Below are 18,082 nucleotides of genomic sequence, written 5' to 3' on the forward strand. Positions count from 1 at the left end.
TAAAGACATATATATATATATATATATTTACGTATAATTACAATTTAATTGTTATTAAAGATATAAACGAATTGTCAAATATCTTACCAAGTATAATTATTTGGTTACTGTGTGACAAACAAATTAATACCGACAACGTATTTTCTGTTACTTCCGACTAATATAAGGCACACTCTTTTCTGAACATTCTATGGTTTCCCCTCCTTCTCATGAATCATTGTTAATTTGTGTTCTGAGACAGCGTCTCCCAACTTCCTATCACGATATTAAATGATTCATTAGAAAAATAAGAATATTATTAAATGTACGTAATGTATGTATATGAGTAATAAAGATCAAAGTTTAAATAATTGATGATAAAATATAATTATAACATAAAAAATAATAATAACATGATATAAAATATAATATAAAAAATAATAAAATATAAAATAACTGTCTCAGAAAAAAATGCAACTTTATGGTACTATGATAATGATGTCCATTTTCAAAATATATCTATGTTTTATTTTTCATGTATCATTTTTACTTTTAAACATTTTATTACCTACATCACTTTTTAAGTATAGAAATCATTTTTAACACTAATTAATATTAAATTTAGTATATATTAAGAGTATAAATTTTATCATATTTCTATATTGCTACTTATATACAGTATTCTCAAGTTTTGTAAAAGTATCATCATATTAGAAATATTTATACTTCAGTTATTTATATAAAATATAGTAATTGAGTTAGATATGTGTGTGTGTGTGTGTGTGTGTATGCGCGCGCATTAATTAATTTCTTATACTGTTTGCAGTATCAAACAAATATTTTTTAATACTAAAAATTTGAAATAGTAGCAATATTAAAAAATATCTATAATAACATATATTGTTTAATAATTAAAATGAATAATATTTAATTTTAATAAAATTTTAGTTCATTGGGAAACACTGCAACGTCTAATATCGTATAACATTTATCTACTCACGTGCACTTATTCTCGATGTTTTGTATAGATTGATTTGAATGCGATCATCCATTACATGTAGTAGTTGTCATGTGATTTTGATAAGTATTTAGCAACCCATATTTCAAATATACATGCATACGTGAATGATGCATTTTATCGCAAGCAATGCTTACGTGTTCTTTAAATTGCGTCTTAATCTTTTACATTTATAATATACCAACTCTATTCATTTCTTTATTTATTTTTATAAATCATTCTTTTAAAAATTAAATATACATTTTTAATAATGTTTCGATTTTTATGGTTTTCAATTTATTTGTTTAGATCAAAAGCTAGAAACTAAATTTACTTTAATTCTCATTTTAATTCTAATTTTAAATTGTATGCGTTAAATTATAAACATGTAATATCATCAATTGGAAATTACAAAATTTTGAAATAATTAACAAAACTTTATCAAAATAGTACAAATCAAAGATAAAAAGCATTTTAACAAATAAACATGTTTGGACAGCTTTGTGACACAAAATAAGTAAAATTCATTGTTAGTTATTTCAATAACAGAATTTCTATTTATCTTATGTCACTAGCGTAGTTATACCTTATACCCTATAACAGTGACTACCTACTTATATATATGTATGCGGTCAAGCCATATTGTTCTTAAGTGTTCGAATTTTATCCTAAAAGAATGAATAAGAAGACAGTAGAATTTTACGATCTATCACGGAAAGAACGGGAAGTATTAGAATGGAGATATGCAAGAAGAAAACAATTACGTACTGAGTATTTAAAAGAAATATTACATCCAACAAAGCAAACAATTCCTGTATGTATCGATCATTTTTTAACCTTACTTATAGTATTTCGATAATTATTAATATTAATTTGTTAAAAACAATAGATTGTTTTAAATAGTAATATTTTAAATATTTATTAATAGATCACTTTAAATAATTATTACAAAGTTTAATCGTGATATGTTATTATAATTTTATATAAAAAATAAAATTATATAAGAAGTCATTCATTCATATTTCATTCATATAATAGCTTGTACAAAAATATATAGACTCTTATTTTATTAAGTTTATTACATTGTGATATACATAATAGATATATAATATAGCTAATATTATTATTTAATTATAATAGGTAGATAATGCACTTATGCTGTTTTCTCACACAAGAATGCAACATGAGTATCATGTGAAATTAAGATTTGTACCTCACTTAATAGTTGCTGCAGGATTTGTTACATTCATTTCTACAGCTGGAACTATTATTCGCAAAATTAAGGTAAATTAATAAATAAATTGTAGTGTTTGTTAAATATGTATAATGAGAGTACATTGTTCTGTATTTTACAGCAATATAGAGACCGGATTATACGTAGTGGTAAAAAAAAATATAGTGAAAGACGATATAAATTCGCATAAAAATTACTTTCTCATGTAGTATATTTATAAATAATGAATTTGTAAATTTAAGTAATTATTCTGTATGCTAATGTAAGTAGTGCTTTATGTACTATAATATATATTTAGTACAGACAATTATTTCACAAATAAACATGATGAGGCAATAAGAAAACTATATGTACTTCATTGTATACTCTGTTGAATTTAATTTTTCCTTATGACTTTAATTGATGAAGAAAATAATGTTATAAAATAAGGAAATCATTATAGTGTTTTAAAAATACCCTAAGTTGGCAAAAAATCAAAGACTTCATTTCTTACATTTTTATTTAAAAAACTTTCATCCTTGAATCATATTTTAATATAGTGTTTCATTTTAATATTCTTATCTTACTTCTTATACTTTTAATTACCGATCTTCAAGCTGTTTATCACGAGCAACAACTGCATCATCAAATTTAACCATATATGTTGTTCCTTTATGCCAATGTGCAGTTACTTTCGCTGGCTATAGATAAACATTTATTTATTATTTAATCTCAGTTTTCAGAAATTAATATTAATAAAAATGAAGACTCACAAAACCACAATCACATAGAATAGCTTCAACTATTCCAGCAATGAAAGATGCACAGTTTAAACTTCCTTTATCTTTTGGAACTGATATAAATTTATTTACTAGTGCTTCTTTTTCAATAATATAATAAGTACGTTCATCGTCATTTGCATGTTCTAATTTATCAGCTTCACGACCAAACAATGATTTCCATACTGTACTTTTAATAAATAATAAAATATTTAATAATTTTATTTCACGTTTTCCACCTTTTTCTCGTACAACGAGTAGATCTGTTATTCTATGACCAACTTCTGTACCTATTTCTGCCAATCTAACCAATAAATAGGAAAATCTTGTTTTGTATAGCAATATTTTTATGATTTTAATTAATTACATACTTATTTTGTAATTCTGGTACGGTGTAAACTCGATTTTGACAATACTGCACGAGTTCTGAAAACAAAAGTGCGAAACAACTCAAGCTAACCTCTCCCTTTCCTTTACTTAATGATTTGTCAAGAATACTAGTTCGTGTTCGAATTGCTGATATTGTGATACTTGTCATCTCTATGTAGTAATTAGTATTTAAAATAGCGTTTTACTTTTTGCAAGAATCAAACAGTTCAATTAGATAACTGAATTAATCGCAACACTAACGTTTATTTCCGAATTCGCCATCTGGTGATAGCAAACAGAATTACATGTTAATGCAATAATTGTGAAACCAATAAAATATAAATCATATTTCTTTATTATTAAATTTTTAGGAAACAATGTTACCTCTTACCATAATCTCTTATATATACACACACACATACACACACATATATATATATATATATATATGTATGTCATTAAGTTACCAATATCTCAAATCCTTTACCATATACACATATAAATGATTCATCCCTAAAAAAATTAAATTTTAATATCAAAACTAAATGAAGATTAATTTACTAAAACATAATAGTATCTAGAATACAAGTTTGCTTTCAATCTTTTCTTTTAAGTGTAAAATATAAAATACTATATAAGCAATAAACATACTTTGAATTATACCATGATGTTAAGCCTTTTACATCTGTCACAAACGTATAGATTCTTTTCAATATTCTTACAGATAAGTTGTTGTTACAATCATAACGATACATAATTACTTGCTGATCCATGCCAACACTGAAAATTGTATTCTTTTCGTGAAATATTATTCCTGAAAAAACTTTTTCAAATTAACTAAATTCTTGGTAAAATGTTTCTCTTATTACTTTTCTTTAATAAAATGTTTAGATTCTTGTTTTATTAATATTTTCTTTTTCAATAAATCGTAATTTAAAGAATATAAATATAAGAGTTATAAATAAACTTAAGCATTATTTAAAGGTACATATGTCTCAAAATAGAAATTATAAACATACCTGTGATTTGAGCAACATGTGCAGTTGAAGTATTCCATTTTGATAATAATGAGATGTATAATTCTTTCTCCTTGCTTAATAACTGAATTTTAAAATGAACAAGGTTAAATAAATTATCATCACCACCAGTTGCTAACAAATATTCATCTTTTCCTATTATTTTTATATCATATGAATTAATTCCAGATTGATGTAAGTTAAACTTTGCGATGGATATGCTTTTACAATTTTGGGATCCTTCTTCTTTGGTTTGTGGAAATTTTATAATTATTGAAACAGTATCAGTAAAATCGATGAATCGAGCAATTCCATCAGTTGACATAATTAATACAATTATCTTCTCATCATATGTTAAAACAGTTATTTTTGTTATACAGCGATCAACGCACTTTGCATGTGCTTTTAATGAAACACTTTTTATATTAATATCATATAAAAATATTCTGCAAGTAATACTTAAATAAATATCAAGATGAACAAATATCTTAATTAAAATTATATTTATACAAATAATATTTAATATTATTCATATCCATATTCATTATTAAAGTATACCGGATATATATTATATTATAAATTTATGAACATTATATGTAACATATACCTTACAAATCCATCTGCACAAGCAACAAAAAGCACTACATAGTTTAAATTAGTATTGCAACGATATATCTTTACGTCCATATATCGAGTTTCTGGTTGTATATTATAAAAAGAATTACATTTTTGCCATTGTTTTTTACGGTGACGATCAAATCCATACAACATATGAGATGTAATGTCATGGCAAGAAATATCTGTACTTTGTAAAAATGTTTTACTAATTTTAATATCAATTTCCCAAACTTTTATTTGTGCTCTTCCACCCCCCGAAAAAATTAGATATTTATTATATAAAGTATCAGATTGTAAATTTAAACAAGTTAGAAATCTTACACTGGAAATGTGACCATTAAATATACTTAATGTTTGAAAAGTGTAATTGTTTTTCATCAATATATTTGAAATATAACTAATACGAATAGTACCATCTTCACTTCCAGATATAAAGGCATTATACTGATCAACTTTTAATATTGGATTGATACAGTATATTTCTTTTGTGTGAAAACCATTCTGAAATTTGAGAGAATATGATACATATTTAATTTCTATGAAAGTATATAAAATATGAAAAATTTACTCACTAATAAAATAGGTGATGTGAAAGAATACAGTGGAAAATCAGATATGTATACTTGCTTATTGCGAATATACAGAAATGTAATAAATTCATTCAGTAACATACAATCCCATGACCTATGACCACCACCACAAGGAACTCTCATCAAAATTCGATGATGAAACATACTGTATATTGTAAATTCTACCTATGAATAATAAGAAGAAAAAGTCAAAAATGCTTAAAAAAATATGTACATGTATGTATAAAATCCGTTTAAACACACATATATATATATATATATATACCTCTTTAAAACCTAATACAAGAATATCCTCAGACAATTTTAAATGGCCACTAATCCAATCCATTGGCATTTTCTGTTGATGTAATGTGTTCAATAATTTAGTGTTTTCATGTTTACTTAATTCATAAAACTTTAACATTCTATCACGACCAGCTGATATTAATTTTGAATTTAAAATTATAAAATTTTGAATACCAATTTTTCCATGAACTTTGACAAATGTTTGAATAGGTTTCTGTTTCATCAGATCCATTCCAGAAACACTTTTTTCATTACATGGAATAAATTTTTCATACTCAAAAACATACATATTTCCAGCTCTATCACCACATACTAACAAGCCTTCATATAGTACAGCAGCTGTTAACCAACGTTCGCGACTATATGGTAAGATACATACTGATTGTAAAATAATTGATCCTATATGAAATAAAACTAATAAAAATTACAGAGAAATAGAAAAATGTTCTACATAAAAAGGCTATTGTATATTTGTTTATACCTGTCACAGTAAAATTAAATATTTTTAATACCCCATTTATCCCACAAATTACTAATTTATTATTTTCTAACCACTGTACAGAAAGTATTTGTGATTCCATTATCTTTTCTTCTAAAATTTGATCTAGTTTTATATTAGCTGCAACTTCTGTTTCTGAAATCATTATACATAATATTTTTAATAATTAATATAATTTTTCCAATATTTGAAGTTATTTTACCTTTGTATATTGTTATATATCCATCTCTTGAAGCAAAACAAATATAGGAATGACATAAAGAAACTTCCATAACACAATATGTGCTATATTTTTGTAAGTATAGTGTCTCTTGCTGATTATTATGACATCTGTCAAACATAAGTAAAGTACCATCTTCATTAAAAATTATATAGTTGCCACTACTCAAGTAAGAAACATATTTTGGTGAAGCGTATGCACATATTTTAGGCATTACTACAGTTTCTTGAATATAATTATTTACAAAAGGCCATGCATGAACTGCACCATCAGCACCACCAGTGAAGATACTTTTGTTATCATCTGATATATCAATACTCCATATAGCAGCACCATGATGAGCACAAACTTTTTTAAGTAATTTACCATCCAATGACCAATTGCATATAAGAGAATCCTTAAATTATAAATATAAAAATGGATTATCTTCATTATACATTACTTGTTATATGTGCATAATAATAGTTACCTCGCCTATTGTTATTAAAACTTTATTCCTAATAATAGATTTCCACACCCTTGCTGTATGACCAAACATTGTTCGCATTAATTTTATATTGACTTCTTTCCAATTTATGAGATTACCATCGTTGTTTTTTCCATTACTTACTTTCCATAATCTGACAGTTCTATCATCTGAAGTAGAACAAATAAGTTGTGTAGCCGGATCATATATGACTGAAAATATTACACCCTGGAATTTAATATATTTATAAATTTCAACAAATTAAAAAAGATATTTCTTTAAATTAATGTATTACGAACATTATGTCCTTGTAAACGATGTAAAACTGATGCAGTTTCAGCATGATACATATAATTTACTTCCCATATTAATATTTCTTGATATACTGTTCCACTAAAAATAATTAGGTTTTTATTGTTGTTATTTAATATAGAACCACCATATCTAATAATTAAGTTAAGTTTGACATTAAAGAATTTTATTTAAATATGTGAATATAAGGATACAGAATGCATCTTTCTTCACACCATGTACTTTGGTAATATTTACCAAGCACATTATAAATACAAATATTGTTATGTGCTAAAAGAACACATAAATAGTTACATTTTTCAAATGTTAACCATTTTGCAGCTATTATCCAATCATTAAGTACATTTTTATTGCAATCTTCTTTAATACTAGAATAAATACCATATTATAAATATATAAATGAATAAAATATATAATGCTTAGTTAAACAAATATTATACATGTATTACTCAACATACATCAGTGTTCCCTGTTTGTGATAAATGTTATATGTACAAAAAAAATGAGCACCAAACACAGTTAATTTATTATCGGGGCCTTCAATAATTCCATGTATATTATATGGATAAAGACAATTTATTTTCCTTTCAAACTTATAAGTATCAACATTAAAAATGTATAATGTACATCCCATAGCTATAAAAATGATAATACAACTTAAAATTAAAAATATAAAAGTTAAGAAATATTGTCGCTTTGTATAAGTATTATTGTTCAAAAAAAGAATTAAAAATAAAAATTTTAGTATGATTTTTATCTATTATTACAAAAAACATTATATTACACTAACCTATAAAAATTAAATTATCAATGCATCGAACAGCAAGTACATCGGTGCATAGAAGTTTTGAGAACATTTTAGATATTAATTTTGGTACTAAATATTTGTAATAATTATATACTAAAATTAAATCATTCAATAACCATTTAACATTAAAGCTTGCATATTTTAATTAATATAAAGATTCATTTTCCACGTGAGAAAGTTGTACTATTTAAATATCCATATGGTTATCTGATGTAGTTTCATTTAAGTATATATTCTAACCATAATTTCATAATGTAATTCAAAATTATTCTAAACAAAAGTTAAATATGAAATATTAAAAAATTTGTGGCATATAAAAAACTGTAAATTCATTGAAAATAATTATATTTAATAGATCGCTATTCAAAATTTTAATGTAAAGTATTTCTTGATTCTTATCACCTAATTTCTTTAAAACTATTAGTGAACAATCTATATGTTGTTTGATAGTACAATGTAGATTCAGTATCAAATATGTTTTAGGAAAACAAGAAAAATTGTCTTATTTGAAATTTATATATTTTTCTACAACTAGAAATATAACATTAAATAAAAAATTCAGATAATCAATAAAACAATTAATACTTGACAAGAAAAGTGATAATGTGGGTGTTTGGTTATGGTTCATTGATATGGAAAGCAGACTTTCCATACGAAGAAGTTCTCGTTGGTTACATCAAAGGATACGTTAGAAGGTTTTATCAGAAAAGTACAGATCATAGAGGAATACCTAGTGAAGTACGTATTTCATTATTTTAGTATTATAATTCTTTAAATATTTTCTATTTTAAATATTTTGTATTATTTACGATTAAACTATACTCGTTTAAAATTTTTTTTAAAACATCTTAATTTAATATTTTTTGAATGTTTAATAGAATATTTATTGTGAGTTTTTTACAGATTTGATTTTTTGAACTATATAAAATATTTTTACATAATTAATTTGTAACAAAATTGTTTATTATTATTATTTTTTTATTGGTGAAAATTTATTTGTATATATAAAATAGTCCTTATATTTATATATTACAGTAAATATAAAATATTAATTTTTTTTATTACGTATCAATTTTTAATTTTTTATTAATGATTCATATTATGTTAGCTTTTATGTAATACATAGTAAATTGTATTTGAGTATACAAACAATGATGTTTTCTTGTAGCCTGGTCGTGTTGTTACATTGCTTAATTCTGATAATTCTAATGATGAAGTATGGGGTGTTGCTTATAAACTATCACCTCAGTACATAGATACAGTTGTCAAACACTTGGATTACAGGGAAAAAGGAGGTTATGAAAGAAAAAGTGTTCTCTTTTATCCATCTTACTCAATTAAAAATACTAAATCATATTCCTTAGCAAATAATATTTCTCAAAATAATTATGAGAATGAAAACTTATTATCATCAGTTTCAGAAAACACACCATTTTATATTACAATTTACATAGGTGGAGAAGGTAATCCAAATTTTGCAGGTATAGAAGATATATACACAATAGCAAAACAGATATTAGTGTCTCATGGCCCTAGTGGAGCTAACACGGAGTATTTGTATAACCTGGCTTCTGCAATGCGAGTGATAGCACCAGGTATAAATGATGAACATTTATATACACTAGAGGCAATTGTGAAGACATTGGAACAAGAAAAAAATGTAAAAATAAACTTGGATAAAAATTTATGCATTAATGAAAATGGATAAAGAAATTTGTCTTTTTAATCAGTAAATTTCAGAGTTTAATAATGTAATCAAAAGTTTGTATTTAAAACTCTGGAAAATAAGCAAATTGCTTGTATTATCTGTGCAACTAGAGAAAATAAAGAAAAGCTTTTTACAGTATTAAATATGATGACTATTGACATAATATAAGTAAAACTATCCTATATAATTGTTAATAGTGAAAGGAATATTCTTATTTTTAGTAGTCCTATGTATGTATCACTATACATAGATTTAATATTGCTTCATGATATTATATGTTATGATACATAGTATTCTTATTTAAGTATTTACCAATTTGTATGTAAGTATAAATGTATGTAAAAAAGCTATTCTAATAAAAGTTATTAATTTATATTTAAAAATTATTCCTGTTTTTTTCTTTATAAATATACATATATACCATTTCATATCCATATAGTACAATAATGACTACTATTTATCTTATGGTTGCTAATTATAATACTAAAATAGAAAATGATTATATCAATGACATTTGATAGAAATACTTTATGTATTAGAATATAATTTATGTTTTATCAAAACATAAGTAATTAAAAATTTTTTAAATTATAATAAAACTGAAAATATAATTTGTCTATTAATGTCAAGACTATTTGCAATATTAATTTAAAGATATAAAATAATATTGCACTTAACGTTAGATTAATGAAAATTGTTTTTGAAATAACCGTAACAAGGATGATGAATTAATCTAACGATATATTTCAAATTTTCTGCCAAATGATTTGTGGTTATGGAGGGACTATTTCTTATTACGCATGGGCGTGCAGTGACGCGTAATGATCAGCTGAATGTGTATAGCGCAGCCATTTCTTATTGTTAGAACAACTGTCAAACAGAATAGTTCGTTCGTGAATCTGTTTCCTATCTATATCGACAAATACGATAAAAAAAAGCCAAGATTGGGTGATCTATCGACGTGAAAGCGTTTCGGACGCATCCGGGTAAGTTTTTATTTTAAAATATCATTATTTTTCAAAAAATATTTACAAAATACGTTTAAATCTCTAACTAAAACAAAATGGTGGTAACGAGAACACTACACCTAATATATTTTGAACTATTTGATAATTCATGATATGTCTTTTGTACAATACAATATAAATAAATTAAAATGATATTTCTTGATGACATTAATTAGAACTTTATGAGATTTACCATTAGAATAAATGAGAAGTATTGTTTTTATCCATTTCTGCGTTATATTTTGATGACTAAATACATAATATTTATTTACTATTAATAACAAACTAGATAGAAGTAACTGGAGAATTAATTAAATATTATATTTTAATTAGAAATTCATCAAATATGGCAAAAGTAAATTTACATATTATAAGTATGGTTATACAGATAAGAAAGATACAAAATGTACTTTATAAAATAACATTTAACAGCATATTTGTTTGTTATTATAAAGTTTGAGTTCTTAAAGATATTATTCTTCATTATTTACATATTGTATACCTAAATATTTTTGTTTAAATAATTTATTGATTTCTACTTAATACTTTATTGAATAAATGTATTATTCTTTTGTACATAAGTTACTAAGAGATATTTTAATATTACATTTGTCAACAAAAATTTTGTACGTTACTTGGTACTATTTCACGTTTAACTTCGTTCAAAGTCGTGCGTATTCGGAATAATTCGGCTATTGTTCACCCGTGACGATTCACAAAGCAGATGCGAATTACAGTATCTTTCGAGTATACGCTTGTGTAGAGTGTAGGTTTTGCTCCTTGTGGGAGCTCATTGCTCTTACGTAAAGAAAAAAACAATATATATAGTTTTTTAATGGTTCTGTGATTTCATAATAGCAGATTATTTTATATAAATGGTATGTACATTAATTTGCTATTATGTACGAAACTGTATAATTAATACTCTATTCCTAATAATGAATCGATCAACACATAAGCAGTATTTGTGTTACTTATTTATTAATTTTTCATAATTTGAAAAGATTCATTTGTATTATTTTTAGATAAACAATTTTCTTTATGTGGTCATTTCTTTTTTCTTCCTTTTTTTTATCTATAATATATTTCGGACAAGCAATTATAGTAAAAGATATTTTTAAAACACTCAACTAAATTAGTTAAAATATTTTTTTATGGTTTATTTGGAATATTTTTTATTACTGTTATTACTTGTATTACTTTTACTACTGATGTAATAATGTATAGTTTTCAATCAAATTTATGTTTGTAAACATATTATAAATTTTCATATACGGAATAATATAAAAAATTAATAAACGTATAAGTAGAATAAATTGTGATTTTACGTTTCATTTGCATTCTTTTAAACTAATGTATTTTATTTAAATATTTTGTTGAACATATTTTATAATATAAATTTTTATTGAATTTTTAACATCAATTAGGTAATTTTACTTACATCTTATTGAAAAAGATTTATTTGCACATTTATATATTTTAAATTAGAATTGTTTTCATTTGGTATACAGTGTCGAAAGTCGGAAATACTTCGACCGCATCCACGTTCTTTTAATTTTGACAGTTCGTTGCATCAGCCGGTCAATACTTTTCTATACGATCATTTTTTTGTTTTGATCGAATATAACAGTAATGGAATTTAAATAGTACCAAAATGTATATTGTGCATATTTTTTTGCTATTCTGTATGAAAATATTCTCGAAAGTGCTTTCAGTCTAGTCCGTTATTTTACATTATTTTTTACTCCAATCATTTTTTTGTTATAATATTTCGTATCTTTTTGTTTTTTTATTGTGTAAATATAAAGTAAATATATTTTTTATTATCGTCATTGCAAATTATTTCGTTTTGTTTTATAAAATTTATTAACTTCTTTTTTTATTTCGGACTTTTTATATTTCGGCTATTATATTTTTTTAGTACTTGATTTTGCTCGTATATGTTACTATAATATTGGTACGCGAATTGTTTTTTCCTATATAACTTCAATAATGCTATTTATGAAATAGGATGTTATTTCTTATATATTAAATTTTTTAGATATTCCTATAATGTACGACAATTATTGAATTGGTTATTGTAATTGCAATAAAATCTGGCTGCATAAAATATGAAAATATTAAGTAGTCGTATATTTTTGATATTTAATATTCTTTAGGCGATAGATTAGATCAGAAACCATACTTTGAACATTGTTTTTGTTACATATAATAATTTCAAAATTTTTTTAGCGATAATTCTTCTGGTATTAAAGATAAAAAAAAAAACGTATTTCGAATGTATCATGTATATAATTTATTTAAACAGTTTGTAATTGAGGTAGTTTTAAAATAAATGTCATAATAAATGTTACAATAGAAGTCAATGTGTTCTCAAAAAATAATTATATAAAAGAAGAAGATACGAGATCGAAGACGATCGAAGTTATTTCGAGTTAGATACTTTTCTAGTACATTCTTTGAAACTTTCAAGTAATTGAGTTGACGGCGCGTAGATGCAGTATACACGCGTTAAACGATAGCAACGAACTACCCAACGTTAAAAGTGTTTTATATTATAATTTTTTACAAATTGAAAAATTTTATTTTCAATAATGTGTCTAAGTTTTAATATCTTTAATAATATTAATCAACAATTATAAAATATATAAATATACTTTATAATCTACTAGAGGTGAATATTTAAATGTTTATTTCTTCTCTGTAATTTATTAAAATAGTTAAACAATTTAAACAGTTTTTCAATTATTATATGTTATGTATATTATATATGTTATGTATATTATATATGTTATGTATATTTTGTTCCAACTTAAATAACATGTTTTATCATAAAACATAATATATAATATAAAAGTCAATAATAAATAAGTTAAGTCAAAATTACTTTAAACAATTATTTTGTATTCAGTGTTATTTTTTTTCTTATAGATACAAGGCTAGCCAGCTGCGCCATTCTTGTTGTGTGACATTCATATCATCAGCTACACTACACATATTTTGCATTGCTTTACCCTTTCATTGTAGTGGTAGTAAGCTGTCAGTCACACATTGCAGGAATGGACACATCGGGCTTGCCTGTACCGGATGCAATCCACTCGTTACTTGAACAATTGCAAGAAGCTCTGGTTCTTGAAGTAAAATATCAACCTAACCTTCAGTTACCTAGTATATCACAAGTATGTATATAAGTTATATAAAATATTAAATTAGAATAATTTTGTGCTAAATCATAAGTATTTGTTTTCAAAATGATGTATTTTTTGCTTTCAGAATGATGAAATAACAATTGGAGCTCGTGATGGATCAGCCCATGTTTTAAGGTGTTTGAAAGTATGGTATGATCTACCATCGGATGTATTTTTTGTTGCCATCAATTTAATGGATCGATTTTTAACAAAAATGAAAGCAAGGCCAAAACATATGGCTTGTATCAGTGTATCTGCTTTTCACATAGCTGCTGTCCAGTTAGCACAGTCACTGGATGCTGATCACTTAGTCTCAATTTCTCAGTGCAAATGCACTGCTGGTGATCTAAAACGTATGTCAGAAGTCATACGGAATAAGTTAGAATGGGCACCTGGTACTCAACCTGTTACATCTTTGACTTTTCTTCGGTTATTTAATGCAATGTTTCTTGCAATTGCATCACAATTAGGGCTAGGAGACATGTATACTGATATTGTTACGGTAATAATCTTTATTATTCTAAAGAGAAGACATTGTTGTATAAATCTAATCATATCAATTTGTTGTATATTTTTATGTTAGGAATCTGAGCTTCTTCTTAGGTTAGAGATGGTTATATGTGATGGTAATTGTGCAAGTTTGAAGCCATCAGAAGTGGCACTTGTTTTACTTTGCACGTATTTAGATGGTGCAGTGAATCGATTAGATACTAGTACAGATATTCCCATATCTACAACTGCTATTCCTAGTTCCTCTACTATCAATACATCTGTAACATCAAGGCATCAAATGTTTAGACTTATGGACTTTTCTATAGAACTCCAGAAAATATGTAAGGTAATAATATAATAGTTAGATAATTCTTAAAATTTTTAAATAAATTAATAAACACAATAGATAAATTAAAAATTGATTTGTAGATTTCAGATGCAAGTTTTTTTTCTACACACGAAGCTGTGGGTGCTATATTGAGCAAATATAATGCTCAAGAGCAAACCCCTCACAGACAAAGACTGATATGGAGATTATCTTCTCGTACAGCACGCCTTTTACGTCCTACTGACAGGTTTACTTCTGTATTACCTGTTATTGCCGAACATGCTCCGGTTCCTTCGCCGAGTAAAATTAGGTATATTTTTCCCCGTTTATGTGTCTGTATAATATAGTAATATACTTAAATATTAAGCTATTAAAATTGAATTTAGTATTGAGTATTAAATTTAATATAAATACTAAGTTTTTTGACCATTTGAACTTTTAGAATTTTTAATATATAATAGTAAAAATTAATTTTTTTATTTACAGAAAGAATCGTAAGTTCGGCCGACGTCATGGAAATAAGAGACGTTAAGTAGCAGTATCATCAAGGCCTTAAAGTGAGTTACTTGTAACTACGATTATAGTTACAAATATCAGCAAACAAAAAATATATTGTAAAATATAATTAATGATAGATTATTTTTAAGGTGCTGGGTCAAAAGTTCAATATTTATTCAACGTACCAAGCAAGAGAAAAAGTTAGACTTCGGTTTGAAATTAAAAATGAATTTTATTAGAAGTTGAATAGAAAGTACAAATATCAATGTGTTTATGTCGAATAGCGAAATTCGAAATACCTCCCTTTTACGTCATGTATTAAAACACAAAAACAGGAAAAATATTTCAGTACAGTACCTAAAATAGTACGAAAATTTGGTTTTGCGTATATAAAATGTATTGAAACGTATATATATATATATTTTAATCATACCATACATTTTATAAAATGGACGAGAAATTTCGTTCTCAAATTTATCAGTTATTACTATATAAAATACACGAATAAGAAAAAGAAAAGAAGTGAATAGGAATCGAATGAACAAATCGTATGGTAGTAAAATTAATGTGATACAATGTCCATTGTAATTTGTAAGTTATGGATAGAATATTATTATAAATATATGCGTACGTTTATAAAACGTGTTAAAAACACAAAGAAATTAATTATACGTGAGTATACAATTAACAAATTATTTAAAGAAAATAAATTATGAAAAATGAATAAAATTATTTAGGATGATCAAAATGTTTCATAAATTTTTATGCTGAAAATTGTGCAAAATTTAAATTACGACTTGATATTTTGTCGTCGGATTGTATTTATGTATTGTTTAAGAAATGTATGAATGGATGTAAATATGGTAGATTTTTATTGAATGATTTTATAATATCTTCGTTAAGAAAAAGTATGTAACTACGCATTTATATTAAATGATTCAACCTTTTGTACTCAAATTGTGTTTTTAACATTTTATCATGTATTTTTTCAATGAATATCATTTCAATTTTTATTTTAACTTTAATAATTGTTACTTAGAAGTTTTATTTGCTTTTTATGAATAATTAATAACTACAAGAATCTCAAAGAACAACAGTTGCCTTCAATGTAGGCAGTATTTCACGAATACAATGTATGTATGTTATGATTAAATACAATTAAGAGCACAAAAGGTTAGTAATAATTTTGAAAGCTATAAGAAAACATTTTTAAACATTAACAGAAAAAGCATTAGCTGTGAAAGTATAATTATGTGTAAAATTAATTTAAGGTACATAGTATTAAAAACTAAGAATAAGAATAGTATCTTAAAGCCACGATTTGTGATAGGATTTTTTACTAATGTAGGTTTTAAATGTGGCAAATTACTAAAAATCAGAAAAATAGTACTGAGCATTTAAAAATCTCATTCTTTGTTAAAAACAAAGAGTTCATTATTTATTCATTTAAATTTTATGACATTAAAATGAAAAACAAAAGGAAAAAGAGAAATTAATATGACATAAAAATACTTTAAATGAAATATAATTAATTTATACTAAATAGTATTTGATTCAACTGTAAAATACTAAGACAAAAAAGATTAATTACAAAAGACAAAAGCATTATGTTCTTATTGTTTATAAATCACCTTGTCTTAAGTTACATTTACATGTGTTACTTATAGTGTTAAACAATGTTGTTCACGATGTTACTTTTAACTGAATGTATATTTTTATCCACTTTATGCTAGTCATAAGTCATATTCACACTCTCGAAATTTTGATTTTAATTTTATTAAAATATTTCTTGACTAGAAATCATTAAAGGAAAAGATATTTTAAATTATCTAATGCTATATATATAAAATGATAATATGTATACGTGATAGAAAATATTGATTTTGTTACCTTAAATTCTTATTGAAAATGAATTTATGATACAATAAGTTTTCATGCAATTATTTTTTATAAAGTGTATAATTCTTTGTATAAAATAAATTATATTTAACTTTAAAGATGATAAACATTTAAGAAAGGAACTTTACGAAATGTTCTATGGACCACTTAGTCGTGAAATATAATTGTATTAAAAAGCATGGTACAAGATAAACAATATTGTAAATTTGTTTGAATACTTTCATCTCTTTCTGAAGATTGTAATAATAACATAGAAACAAGTTTATTATGATAATTTTATTAATTATATTCTACTGTAAAATGAGAGCAACAAATTTCTTACATTATAGGAAATAAGTATTTTTATTTTAAGTTTATCTTAACCCTTTCGCTACGGAGTGCTTGTGACAAAATGTGATAGCTGTGAACGGAGCGCATTACCGAGTAGTTGACACTGAGGTACGGAATGCTACGAAGTAATTAGAAGTTGTTTCTTGTTCTCTAAATTTTACAATGATATTTATTATATTTAATAATATCATTTTACTTTCTAAAATATAAAAATTTACAATCATAATTTATTTTTTTAAATATTATATTATAATGTTCATATAACATTTTTTAATACAATATAACGAAATTACTAAAGTATTTAAAGCCGAACACAATATTAATAAACAACTTTGGTATGATAAAGTTCAAAGCATGGAACCACACATAAGCCAACATCACAATGTGAACATTAGTACCTCGACTCACGTCTTTTTCCGTGTTTACCGCAGACAAAATATTTTCGAACTTGATTTTTTTTTTTTTTTTTTTTTTTTTTTTT

At 24.6% G+C, this 18,082-nt stretch overlaps 6 protein-coding genes across 8 annotated transcripts in view; 3 read left to right on the forward strand and 3 right to left on the reverse strand.

Annotated features, from left to right (window-relative positions):
* Positions 1 to 1,099, reverse strand: part of CtsL1 (cathepsin L) — a 5,703-nt gene extending 4,604 nt beyond the window's left edge. Inside the window, exons 1-2 of the mRNA XM_017899168.1 lie at positions 980 to 1,099; positions 88 to 255 (exon numbers count right to left, since the gene is read on the reverse strand). The gene's annotated coding sequence lies outside the window, so the exon portion shown is untranslated. The remainder of the gene's footprint in view (positions 1 to 87; positions 256 to 979) is intronic.
* Positions 1,100 to 1,563: 464 nt separating this feature from the next.
* ND-B15 (NADH dehydrogenase (ubiquinone) B15 subunit) lies at positions 1,564 to 2,549 on the forward strand. Its single transcript, XM_017899169.1, has 3 exons — positions 1,564 to 1,790; positions 2,117 to 2,260; positions 2,332 to 2,549. The coding sequence occupies exons 1-3, from the start codon at positions 1,653 to 1,655 to the stop codon at positions 2,398 to 2,400; spliced, it is 351 nt and encodes a 116-aa protein (XP_017754658.1). The 5' UTR covers positions 1,564 to 1,652; the 3' UTR covers positions 2,401 to 2,549.
* A 242-nt stretch (positions 2,550 to 2,791) lies between these two features.
* LOC108546856 (trafficking protein particle complex subunit 31) lies at positions 2,792 to 3,616 on the reverse strand. The gene is made up of 3 exons (XM_017899134.1): positions 3,340 to 3,616; positions 2,963 to 3,272; positions 2,792 to 2,890 (listed from the first exon to the last, which is right to left on the reverse strand). Exons 1-3 carry the CDS (start codon positions 3,504 to 3,506, stop codon positions 2,792 to 2,794), a joined length of 576 nt encoding a protein of 191 aa, XP_017754623.1. The 5' UTR covers positions 3,507 to 3,616.
* A 179-nt stretch (positions 3,617 to 3,795) lies between these two features.
* On the reverse strand, positions 3,796 to 8,209 carry LOC108546837 (WD repeat-containing protein 6). Its single transcript, XM_017899109.1, has 13 exons — positions 8,134 to 8,209; positions 7,802 to 7,979; positions 7,538 to 7,711; positions 7,331 to 7,475; positions 7,035 to 7,259; positions 6,548 to 6,962; positions 6,328 to 6,474; positions 5,827 to 6,245; positions 5,544 to 5,726; positions 4,961 to 5,472; positions 4,357 to 4,799; positions 3,989 to 4,151; positions 3,796 to 3,850 (listed from the first exon to the last, which is right to left on the reverse strand). The coding sequence occupies exons 1-13, from the start codon at positions 8,198 to 8,200 to the stop codon at positions 3,796 to 3,798; spliced, it is 3,126 nt and encodes a 1,041-aa protein (XP_017754598.1). The 5' UTR covers positions 8,201 to 8,209.
* A 527-nt stretch (positions 8,210 to 8,736) lies between these two features.
* LOC108546865 (putative glutathione-specific gamma-glutamylcyclotransferase 2) lies at positions 8,737 to 9,954 on the forward strand. The gene is made up of 2 exons (XM_017899146.1): positions 8,737 to 8,889; positions 9,320 to 9,954. The coding sequence occupies exons 1-2, from the start codon at positions 8,755 to 8,757 to the stop codon at positions 9,857 to 9,859; spliced, it is 675 nt and encodes a 224-aa protein (XP_017754635.1). The 5' UTR covers positions 8,737 to 8,754; the 3' UTR covers positions 9,860 to 9,954.
* A 778-nt stretch (positions 9,955 to 10,732) lies between these two features.
* CycG (cyclin G) lies at positions 10,733 to 15,699 on the forward strand. Of its 3 annotated transcripts, none has more exons than XM_017899135.1 (7): positions 10,733 to 10,845; positions 13,798 to 14,045; positions 14,140 to 14,556; positions 14,638 to 14,892; positions 14,976 to 15,184; positions 15,361 to 15,431; positions 15,522 to 15,699. In XM_017899135.1, the coding sequence occupies exons 2-6, from the start codon at positions 13,926 to 13,928 to the stop codon at positions 15,404 to 15,406; spliced, it is 1,047 nt and encodes a 348-aa protein (XP_017754624.1). In that variant the 5' UTR covers positions 10,733 to 10,845; positions 13,798 to 13,925; the 3' UTR covers positions 15,407 to 15,431; positions 15,522 to 15,699. The 3 variants fall into 3 exon arrangements, with proteins under 3 accessions (XP_017754624.1, XP_017754625.1, XP_017754626.1); XM_017899136.1 differs by lacking the exon at positions 10,733 to 10,845 and adding an exon at positions 11,675 to 11,744; XM_017899137.1 differs by lacking the exon at positions 10,733 to 10,845 and having other exon boundaries at positions 13,926 to 14,045; positions 15,510 to 15,699.
* Positions 15,700 to 18,082: the final 2,383 nt, after the last annotated feature.

Source organism: Eufriesea mexicana, unplaced genomic scaffold (genome assembly GCF_001483705.2).
Source record: "Eufriesea mexicana isolate 0111107269 unplaced genomic scaffold, ASM148370v2 scaffold793, whole genome shotgun sequence".
Taxonomy (NCBI): Eukaryota; Metazoa; Arthropoda; class Insecta; order Hymenoptera; family Apidae; genus Eufriesea; species Eufriesea mexicana.